This window comes from Crocuta crocuta, unplaced genomic scaffold (assembly GCF_008692635.1).
Source record: "Crocuta crocuta isolate KB4526 unplaced genomic scaffold, BGI_CrCroc_1.0 scaffold415, whole genome shotgun sequence".
NCBI classification, from domain to species: domain Eukaryota; kingdom Metazoa; phylum Chordata; class Mammalia; order Carnivora; family Hyaenidae; genus Crocuta; species Crocuta crocuta.
In genome coordinates this window covers 1,565,878-1,576,338 of record NW_027531525.1, presented here as the reverse complement: position 1 = coordinate 1,576,338, position 10,461 = coordinate 1,565,878, and the positions used below count along the sequence as shown (strand labels likewise).

At 43.5% G+C, this 10,461-nt stretch overlaps 2 protein-coding genes across 3 annotated transcripts in view; one reads left to right on the top strand and one right to left on the bottom strand.

Moving 5' to 3' along the window:
* Positions 1-6: 6 nt before the first annotated feature.
* On the top strand, positions 7-3,902 carry MRPL9 (mitochondrial ribosomal protein L9; the record flags this gene model as incomplete). The annotated part of the gene is made up of 6 exons (XM_077772608.1): positions 7-217; positions 894-1,018; positions 1,392-1,442; positions 2,413-2,514; positions 3,016-3,099; positions 3,203-3,902. Coding segments are annotated over 6 exons (708 nt in total), but the record flags the coding sequence as incomplete, so codon positions are not given.
* Positions 3,903-3,934: 32 nt separating this feature from the next.
* RIIAD1 (regulatory subunit of type II PKA R-subunit domain containing 1) overlaps positions 3,935-10,461 on the bottom strand; it is a 21,329-nt gene continuing 14,802 nt past the window's right edge. Inside the window, exons 5-7 of one of the 2 annotated variants that reach the window (XM_077772505.1) lie at positions 6,980-7,118; positions 5,789-6,177; positions 3,935-4,294 (exon numbers count right to left, since the gene is read on the bottom strand). The gene's annotated coding sequence lies outside the window, so the exon portion shown is untranslated. The remainder of the gene's footprint in view (positions 4,295-5,788; positions 6,178-6,979; positions 7,119-10,461) is intronic. The other variant, XM_077772506.1, reaches the window with a different exon arrangement.

The window sequence follows — 10,461 nt, the reverse complement described above, 5'->3', positions numbered from 1 at the left end:
GACGGAGGGGGGCAGGGGTTTCTCTGGGGGATTCGTTCACCCTCGCTCCCCGACTGCCAGGGCACCGTCGTCGTGGAGCGCTGGTGGAAGGTGCCATTGGCCGGGGACGGCCGGAAGCCGCGCCTGCACCGGCGACACCGCGTCTACAAGCTGGTAGAGGACACGAAACACGGGCCCAAAGGCAACCTGGAGCTCCTCCTCACCCAGTCGGTGGTAGGTAAGGCCCGGCAAAGGCGTTCCCTACCTCGGGCCGGCTCCGTTTGCCATCAGCCCTTTCCTGCCGGCCCCGCTTAGCTGTTCGCGGCCTTTCTCTACTGTGTAGAAATGATCTCTGTATTTGAGAAGACGCCATGGAAGTGATTGTGGTTGGCTTCCTGCATAGAAAAAGGAACACGAACGGCGCAACTGTGTGCAGGGGAAAGGAGGCCCAACAGCATGTGCTACAGTGACCGAAATCCTTTGATGGGACAAGTCTCACTTTGTACAGGGAATGTGAAATTTCTAATTTAGGCCCTAAAAAAACGAATTAGAAGTCTCTTAAGTGTTGTTCTTAGTGAGTATTAATATTTTTCCTAGGAGGAATAAGTATTGTGAGAGAATAATAGGTGCATCTTTTTTTTATTTTATTTTTAATGTTTTATTTATTTCTGAGAGAGAGAGACAGCGTGAGCAGGGGAGGGTCAGAGAGAGTGGGAAACAGAATCTGAAGCAAGCTCCAGGCTCTGAGCTGGCAGTCAGCACAGAGCCGGACGCAGGGCTCAAACCCACGAACCCGTGAGATCATGATCTGAGCCGAAGTCTGACTGAGCCACCCAGGTGCCCCCAATAGGTGCATCTTTGATCTCCTCTTTAGGTACTAGCCAGCCTGATCCAGTGTCTGTTCTCATCCACAGGACTTGGGGTCCGGGGCGACCTGGTCTCAGTGAAGAAATCTTTGGGCCGGAATCAGCTGTTGCCTCAAGGTCTGGCTGTATATGCATCCCCTGAAAACAAGAAACTGTTTGAAGAGGAGAAATTGGTGAGCAGAGGGACTTGGAAGAATAAAACCTTAAGATTTTTTTCTAGCAATTTCCTTCCCTTTGATGTTTAATTTAAAAATGAAATAGGGATGAGAAGAACAGGAATCCAGAAACCCAGCCTATGTCTAGCATAAGAGTTTGATATTTATCATAGACTCATTTTTCTCCCTTTGTTTCACCTTGAACTTTCTTTTCTTTTTTTCTTTTTTTTTACAAATAGTTTATTGTCAAATTAGTTTCCACATAACACTCAGTGCTCATCCCCACAAGTGTCCTCCTCCATGCCCATCCCCCCCCCACATCCATCAGTCCTCAGTTTTTGTCAGCATTCAAGAGTCTCTCATGGTTTGCCTCTTGGACTTTCTTTTCTAGCTGAGACAAGAAGGAAAGTTAGAGAAGATCCAGACCAGGGCAGGTGAGATGGTGAGTAACAACACAGAAAAGTCTTATTTGCCACTTAAGGAGTTAGCAGCCTCTTCCTGAGAGGCTCCTTGATTTCCTTGAAGGATCCTGATCGTAGACACAGCGTAGTAAGAAGAAGGGGAAATGTTTGGTTGCCGAAACTGGTTTTGAGACTTCCTGGGAGATCCTGACTTGCTGAGTCCCCTACCCAGGTAGCAGGCAACCCATGGAAAAGTGTGAGATGAGGGCTCTGCCTCCATAGCTGTTTACAGATAAGTCACAACAAACATAGACACATGAGAAAGTGATCAGTAATTTCAAGGGAGTAGATTGTAAGAATGACATGGACCAGAAAGGATTAGGTTGATGGGAGGGTCTTTTTCAGGTGGGATTAAATTGGGCCTTGTGGGATTAGTAGGCTTTGGATAGGCCAGGAGGGCGGAAAAGGGAAAAGAAATGAAGGTAGGTAGTGAAGGCATGTTTTAACATAAAAAGTTCAGTCTAGCAAAAGCAGAGGACTCATATAGGGTAATAGTTACGGCTGTAAAGGGGGTTGGGATGAGATTTGTATAACATTTTGAATCCAGCTGAGTTTATATTTCATTCTGTAAGCAGAAAAGAATTATTAACTGGGGAGGGGTGGGACTCAAGGGCCAGAAGTATTGGGTTAAAATGGTCTATGAAGGTCATTCTGTCTCAAGATTTATCAGTGATCCCCATTGAGAAGTCTGACTTTGACAGGGCCTGTTTCTCCTTGCTTAGGAACAACCAAGAATAGGTGACATTCCCCTCCAAAGTATCACTAAAACATGTTTGTACAGAATCAGCCTTGAGACCATAGGAATGTTCTGTTTCCAGTTCATCTCACCTGTATGCTTGTGAGGCAGAAGTTGTGCCTCTTTCCTGAATTCAGATCTTGTGTCTCTTGCTAACATGTGTCTTCCTTTTTGATTCCAACTATAACCTAGCCCCTGTTTACACTTCCTATCAGACAGTGAAATTTCTGAAAAGCTGTCACTTGGAGGTGGGGATGAAGAACAACGTCAAATGGGAACTAAACCCTGAAATAGTTGCCCGCCATTTCTTCAAAAATGTGAGTGTTCCCAGGCACCGCTGTCCCTGTGAGGGCAGAAGCTACCCCTGGGAAGGAGGCCCAGGATTGATCCCTTCGTTAGGAAAGGGTGTGTTCGTCCAGCTGAAGTTAGGGAAAGTGTCCTTGGTTGCAGGGGTTGAGGAAGGGAAGTGACTCACAACTAAGAGTGGCCAAAATTTGAAGACTGATAGGAAAAGATAGTGGTAGCATTTATTTCTTCTGTAGGAGAAACCTGGGAAATGTGACTCATTGTGCAGTTTGTACTTTTGTGGATGAAGTGACTTCGGTCTCAAGCCCTGTTTCTCTTTGGTGGATCCTCCTCCCTTTCTGAGAAATTAGGACTGAGTTTCTCTGCCACTGTCTGTGGAGGGGAAACATGGGATCGGCCAGGGTAAACTCTGCTTTATTCATTCCTGTACAGGAAATTCCAGAACCTTCCTTGAGGTTGCCTAGAGTTGCATCAGTGTAAACAGCTCCTTTTGGCTTTGGCTTTTTTTGCAGCTTGGTGTTGTGGTCGCCCCACATGCATTAAAATTACCAGAAGAACCCATTACACAGTGGGGCGAGTACTGGTGTGAGGTGACGGTGAGTGTTTCACATCCTGTCCCCTTTTTCTTGCGGGTAAGAAGCTTGGTATTCGTTCTTACCTGCCCAACTAACCTCTGAGGATTCCTTTTGTTTTGTGCAGGTAAATGGACTTAACACTGTGAGGGTGCCTATGTCTGTGGTGAACTTTGAGAGGCCCAAGACCAAAAGATACAAGTACAGGTTAGCCCAGCAAGCTGCCAAGGGAATGGCCTCCACCAGCTCCCAGACGATCTGAACCTGTTCTCCCTCAAAAGCAGAAGAGCAGAACCGGGGCCCTGGGGGACTCAGTGAGCTGACTGCCTGACTGCATCTCAGGTCATGGTTTCTCGGTTGGTGAATTCAACCCCCACATTGGGCTCTCTGCTGTCAGTGCAGAGCCCACTTGGATCCTCTGCCCCCCCCCCCAAAATGAGTAAACATTAAAAAAAAAAAAGGCAGAATCAGGATCATTGGAGCAGCGATGGGCCATCACCCTGGTAGGATGACTGCAGCTCTGACAAAATAGTAGAATTTTACAGAGCACGTGAAGACATCGGCCAAAACTGCATGTACGTGTTGAATCCTCCATCTTTGACTGTTATCACATCTGGCCTTACTGGGGCAGTCCTGCTCAGGGAGTACCAGGCTGTAGATTTCATAAGCTGAGTATTAACAGATGGAAACAGTTTGGATCTTATTTAGCCTGAAATTCACTGGAACAAATGGAAGAGCTAGTCGCTGTCTCCAGTAGTAGGCTCATTCTCCTACAAACAACATTTGTATTTCAGGAGGAAATAAAGAGGCTATGCTGTTTTTATTTATTTATTTTTTTTTAAATTTTTTTATTCTTGTATTTACAGTTAATTTTATTCAGTTATGATTTAATGCTGCACCTTTATGTCTGTTTACATTTCCTTGATTGCAAATGGTACCATGTATGGTCTTTAAGCGTGTACGTATGCTTTGGTAAATTTTCCGTTTTAGTTTTTTTACTTGTAGTTGACAACACCATTTACATTATTCTCAGGTGTACAGCAGACGGGTTGGATAATTCTATACATTAAGCTGTGTAGCTATCATTTGTCACCATGCAGTGCTATTACAAAACCGTTGACTAGAGAGATTGTGTTCTTAGATGCTGTTTGTGGGGCTTGAGTAGACTGGGGATAGAACTTCCAAGTAGGTTGTCCTCTTGAGCTACTGGAGTTTGGTGCTAAAAAGGAAGGAAGAGAATGGATTTGCAGGCTACATCCCATGGGTGCTGTGGGCAAATTACCTAACAAGCTGATACATCTTTGATCTTAAAAGTTACTTTTGTTAGGTATATTGATAAAGCTATAAATATGAGTAAGCACAATGGATTCTCCTTTTCTAAAGGGATCTGAATATGGCCTAAGAGTAATTGTTGGAGAAAATGAAGCTGAGATGAGAGAAGCTTAAAAAGGGAACTTATCTTTTATTTCCATAACCAGCCCCTGAAATTTTGAAAAAGATGGTATCTTGGTTTCCAGACCAAGGTTAAGATATAGGGCTAGTCATTGGGTAATTATGGAATAGGTATCTTGATAAGAGATAAGGGAAGTAGATAATTCTGTGTAAGTTCAAGGTCTGTGAGTGGAAAAAAGATGCAACTGTTGTCAAATGGATTGTGCTAGTTGCTGAAATACAATGTGAGGTCACACAGTTTAGGAGTGGTAAAGATGGGACCATCGACTCTTTCCTGTCTTTATCAGAAGCTCAGAGATACTAGTTTCGAACCTAGTGTTTGAGCTCACCTACCACTCTGAGTTGGTTAAGCACTTTGAGGCACATGAGGCCGTCCCAACTAATAGAAGTGTCATCAGTTGCGCTGAAAACCATAGCCAGCCTCACACTTGCCAGACTCCAGAACTCAAGTTATGCTGAAACTTAAAACTGATGTTTGAAATCTGCCATTTCAACGGTCTCCATCCCTGCTGTTCCTGGTGAAAAGCTCATTTAACACATCTTTCCGCACCACCATGTCCCCATCATGAAGGTCTCTGAAATTGCCTGAGCATCAGGCACTAAATTCCACACAGCTAATCTCAAAGTGTTTAAATATGTCATTGTGTGAGTTTCTGGTGAAACAGACTGAATTGGGAATTTGTGTGCAGGAAGTTTATGGTTGGGGAGTCCAGGAAGTAGGATTCTGTAGAGGGGAGGTTAAGCCGAGATGTCTCAACAATGACCTCGGTCAGTCCCTCACACTCAAGCCAGGATGGCTGTGTGGAAATGTGTACCCTGCTGAAGCAGGTGGACACACACCCACATTAGCTGGAAAAGGGCCATGTCCTTGGGTGAGGTGCCTGACTTCAGGCAAAAGCAGTTCCCCAGGGGGACTCAGGTGAGCATTCTCTGTCTGCATTCTGAGCAGCTTGGGAAATGAGTGCTTCGGTCCTGAAGCCGGGAGTCTGGGCAGCACACCAGGTCTTCACTACAGTCCACCTTTTGTGCTGTTTGGATCCACTGCATCATAGGTTCTAGAGTGATCCCTTCAGGAACCTGTTGGGCCTCTTTTCCCGGGAAAGCTATTTAACAGGAAGGTCTGGGACAGACCACAGCCCCTGCTGCTGTAACTTCCCCTGTCTGCACTGGTACTCCGCTCCCTTGTCTACTCCCCATCTAGATTTCTACCCACACCCCTCAACTCGTACTTCTGGTCCAAGTAGGTTGCCTGATACGGTACCTGGTCATTATGTCCTTCCAGGTCATGACTGCATCTGTCCATTTATCATCAAAATTGATACATGTGCCAGAATAGGATTCCCACGTGTGGAATATGCTGTCTGTAGACCCCAAGGCCGTTTCTCGGGCACTGTGTTCCCTTCTTAGTAGTGAGACGTGAGATGTCAAACTTCTCCTTTACTTTGGAGGGAACATCCTGGCATGGTCCAGACCACCGGACCTCTAAAGACATCAGTGAATGTTTGCAGGTTTAGGTACCACTACTGGAAGGACGTTCATCCTGTGAGGGCCTCTAGCGTACTTGCCATGTCTTGCTGCTCCTGTAGAGTTACCACGATGTCATCAGTGCAGTAATGTGATAATCTGTGGAATGTCCATATGGTCCAAGACCTGTCATGACAGGGTGGGAGGGTTTACACGGTCCAGGTGCAAGACAATAGATAGCACTGCTCATCCCACTGGTGAAAGTGCTTTTTCTGGTCCTCCTTTCTTACAGAGATGGGAAACCGTGTATTGCTCAGGTTAGTGGCTGCCTATCATGTACCTGAGGCTGTGTTAATCTGCTCTAGCAAAGACCCCACATTTAGCATTTAGCACAGCAGATAAAATTGAAATTACTTGTTGATTGAGATGTCTGTCATCCACTGTCATCCTCCAGAACTTTCTGGTTTTACCAGGGACCTGACTGGTGAATTAAATGGTGTTTTAATGGGCCCACTGTCCCTGCATCCTATAGGTCTGCAAGAGGGCCACTGATGGGATAGTTTTTATTGATTATCTTGGCCTGAGATGGTGGAGGCAGCTTCAGGAGCTTGGTGCTGGCCTTTCTCACTATGATAGCTCTTACCCTATCATGGTTAGTGTAGTTCTGCCAACTATCAAGTATATCCGTCTCAGCTACCCATTGAGGACCAATGAAATGACCGCTAGGTGGATCAGTGAGCCCAGCAGGACCACTGAGAGCTAAACCTGGGCCTTGAGTACATTTGTCACCCCACCCCGATGCGCTGCCACTCCAACAGGGGCCACGATGATGCTTCAGATCTGTGGACATCAGTGTCAGATAGGACCCTGTATACAATAGTTTCTCAAATGGTTGAATGTGCCTCTTTCTCCAGCGTGTTTTAAGTAAACAAATGGTTGTGAGTCCTTACAGGGTAGGACTCGGGAGGTTATTCCCTTATATGCTTACCATGCTGTTTCAGGGTCCTTTCTCCTAGGGGCCTAGCCTCTTACATCAGTTGTTTCCAGCTGAAAAACTGGTTCAGGAAGACTTCTACTTCCACTCATGAAATGATCACCTACAGAAATCACCTTCCCATTATAAACAACTAAAAAAACACAAAATTATAAAAGAAATATTTATGGATATTGAGCAGGTAGTGCAGAACTTCGTTAAACGAGAAAAGGGAAATAAACGAGATGAACCCTATGATTGCCTCAGTTTGCTCCCCAGAGATAGTTTCCTGCACTGTGCTGTAGGGAGCATTGCAGAGGGGGTGGTGGAGGGTCATGAAGTCCCACCTCCCCCTCCCATGCCAAAGCAGTTCACAGAAAGTTAGTTAAACAAGAAGTTTAAATTTGGATTCAATCCTCATAACCAAAATATCTAGGTTCCACTAAAAAGTCATCTTGGGTTGCCTGACTGGCTCAGTCAGAAGAGCACATGACTCTTGATCTTGGGGTGGTGAGTTCAAACCCCCTGTTGGGCGTAGAGATTACTTAAAAAACTAAAGTTGTGGGGTACCTGGGTGGCTCAGTCAGTTTAGCATCTGACTTCAGCTCAGGTCATGATCTCAGTCTGGGTTCGAGCCCTGCGTTGGGCCCTGTGCTGACAGCTCCGAGCCTGGAGCCTGCTTCAGATTCTGTGTCTCCCTCTCTCTCTGCCCCTTCCCTGTTTGTGTGTGTGCTCTCTCTGTCTCTGTCTCTGTCTCTCTCTCTCTCAAAAACAAACGTTAAAAGAAAGTTGTTATATATGGGGGAGGGGGGGCTGTTCTCATCATACCAAGAACCAGGAATATCTCAAACTGAATGAAAAAAGACAATAGATGCCAATATTGAGATGACACCACAATCAGCCAGCAGCACCTAATCAACACTTATAGAACACTCCACCCAACAGCAGCGGAACAGACCTTTATTATGCTCCCACAGAACATTCACCAAGATGGGCCTTAACCTGGACCATAAGACAAATATCAACAGGTTTAAAAATGGAGTCACACAGAACGTGCTCTGATGACCGTGGGCACAGCAGTAGAAAGAAAGGAGGAAAAAGATCTTGTAATACTTCAAAGCTACGTGCACTTGTAAATAATCCTTGGGGCAATGAGGAATTCTCAAGGGAAACAAATTTCCAATGCATTGAACTGAATAAAAATGAAAACATCAAACATGGTGGCACACGACTAAATCAGTGCTGAGGAAAAATCAAAGCACTAAGTCATTTTATCTGAAGCCAGCTCCAGACCTTAGGGGAAAAAAAAGACCAAAGTAAACCCAAAGCAAGCATGAGCAAGGAAATAAAAATAAGAAAAGCAACAGAAAGCAAAGGAATGTATAAAAGAAAAATAGAGAAAATCAATGAAAGAGCTAGTTCTTTGAAAAACATCAATAAAATTGACAAACCACTAGCAAGACTGACTAAAAAAAAGACACAAACTACAAATACCAGGAATGAAACAGCATATCACTAGAAACTCCACAAATACCAAAAAGATTATAAGGGAATACTATAAACTGCATGTGTAAATTTGACAAAATGGGGCCGCCTGGGTGGCTCCGTCGGTCAAGTGTCCGACTTTGGCTCAAGTCGTGATCTCACGGTTCGTTGGGCTCTGCTGACAGCCAGCTCAGAGCCTGGAGCCTGCTTCGGATTCTGTGTCTCCCTCTCTGACCCTCTCCCGTTCATGCTGTCTCTCTCTCTCTCTCAGAAATAAATAAAACATTAAAGTAAATATTTTTAAAGAAAAAAATAAATTTGACAAAATGGACCAAATCCTTGAAAAACGCAAACCACCAACTCTGACAGGGTCAGATTATTTGAATAGCGCTGTAACAATTAAGGGGAATTAATTCATAATTTAATCTCTCCCCTTCTCCTTCCCCCCAAAATGTTCAGGTCCAGGTGGTTTCCTTGGAGAATTCTACCAAATGTTTAAAGAGGAAATAACACTTGTTCTATATTATTTCTTCCACAAAATAGGAGGGAATACTTCCCAATTCCTAGTATTACCATGAAAACGAAACAGTACAAAAGAAAGTACAGGCCAATATCTCTCATTAATATAACTGCAAAACTCCTTAACAAAGTATCAGCAAATAGATTTTATCAAATTACAGTAAGATTTATATACCGTGCTCAACTGGGGTTTATTCCAGGGATGTAAACCTGGCTCAATATTCGAAAGTCAATCCGTATAATCTACCATATTAACCCTCTAAAGAAGAAAATCACATGATCAGAAACTCATGGAGAGGGGACGCCTGGGTGGCTCAGTCAGTTAAGTGTCCTACTTTGGCTCAGGTCATGTCTCACGGTTCGTGGGTTTGAGCCCCGCATCGGGCTCTGTGCTGACAGCTAGCTCATAGCCTGGAGCCTGTATCAGATTCTGTGTCTCCCTCTCTCTCTGACTCTCCCCTGCTCATGCTGTCTCTCTCTCTCTCTCAAAAAAAATAAAACATTAAAAAATTTTTAATAAAAATAAAATTGCTCAAAAATACATAGGTATAAGTCTAAGAAAACATACAAGATATATATGGTGAAAACTACACGATGTTGATGAAAATAATCAAAGATCTAAATAAACAGAGAGACATACTGTGTTCATAGATCCAAACTGTGTTCATAGATCCAAAGACTCAACATAGTAAAGATATTACTTCTACTCCATACTGATATGCAGGTTTAATGTAATTACTACCAAAATCCCAGTATTTTTTGTAAACATATACAAGATTGTCCCAAAGTGTATATGGAAGGCAAAGGAACTAGCATAACTTAAAGAATTTTGAAAAAGAAGAATATTATGTGAGAAATCAGTCTACCCAATTTTTAGATTTATTATATAGCTACAGTAATCAATGCTGAGAAACCTGTAAGTGAAGGGATAAACACATAGATCAGTGGAACAGAATACAGATCCTGGAAACAGATTCACAAATATGCCCAACTCTTTTTTTTTTGACAAAGACACCAAAACAATCCAATGGAGGAAAAATAGCCTTTCCAACAAATGCTAGAGCAATAGGCACAAAATAAAACTTAACCTACATCTAACATCTTATATAAAAATTAGCTCAGAATGGCCACAGACCTAAAACCTAAAACTCTAAAACTTTGTTTAAAAAATAATCTTCAAGATCTATGAAGAGACCAATAGTTCTTTTTCTTTTTTTTTCCCTTTTTTTAAAATAGTTTATTGTCAAGTTGGTTTCCATATAACACCCAGTGCTCATCCTCACAAGTGCCTTTTTCTTTTTTTTTTAAGATTTATATTTTTAAGTAATCTCCACACCCAACGTAGGGCTTGAACTTACAACCCTGTGATCAAGAGTCGCATGCTCTACCAAATGAGTAGCCACATGCCCCAAAGAGTTCTTAAATTTGATGCCAAATGATCCATAAGAGGGAAAATCAGGAATTTGGGCCTCATTAAAATTTAAATATGCTCT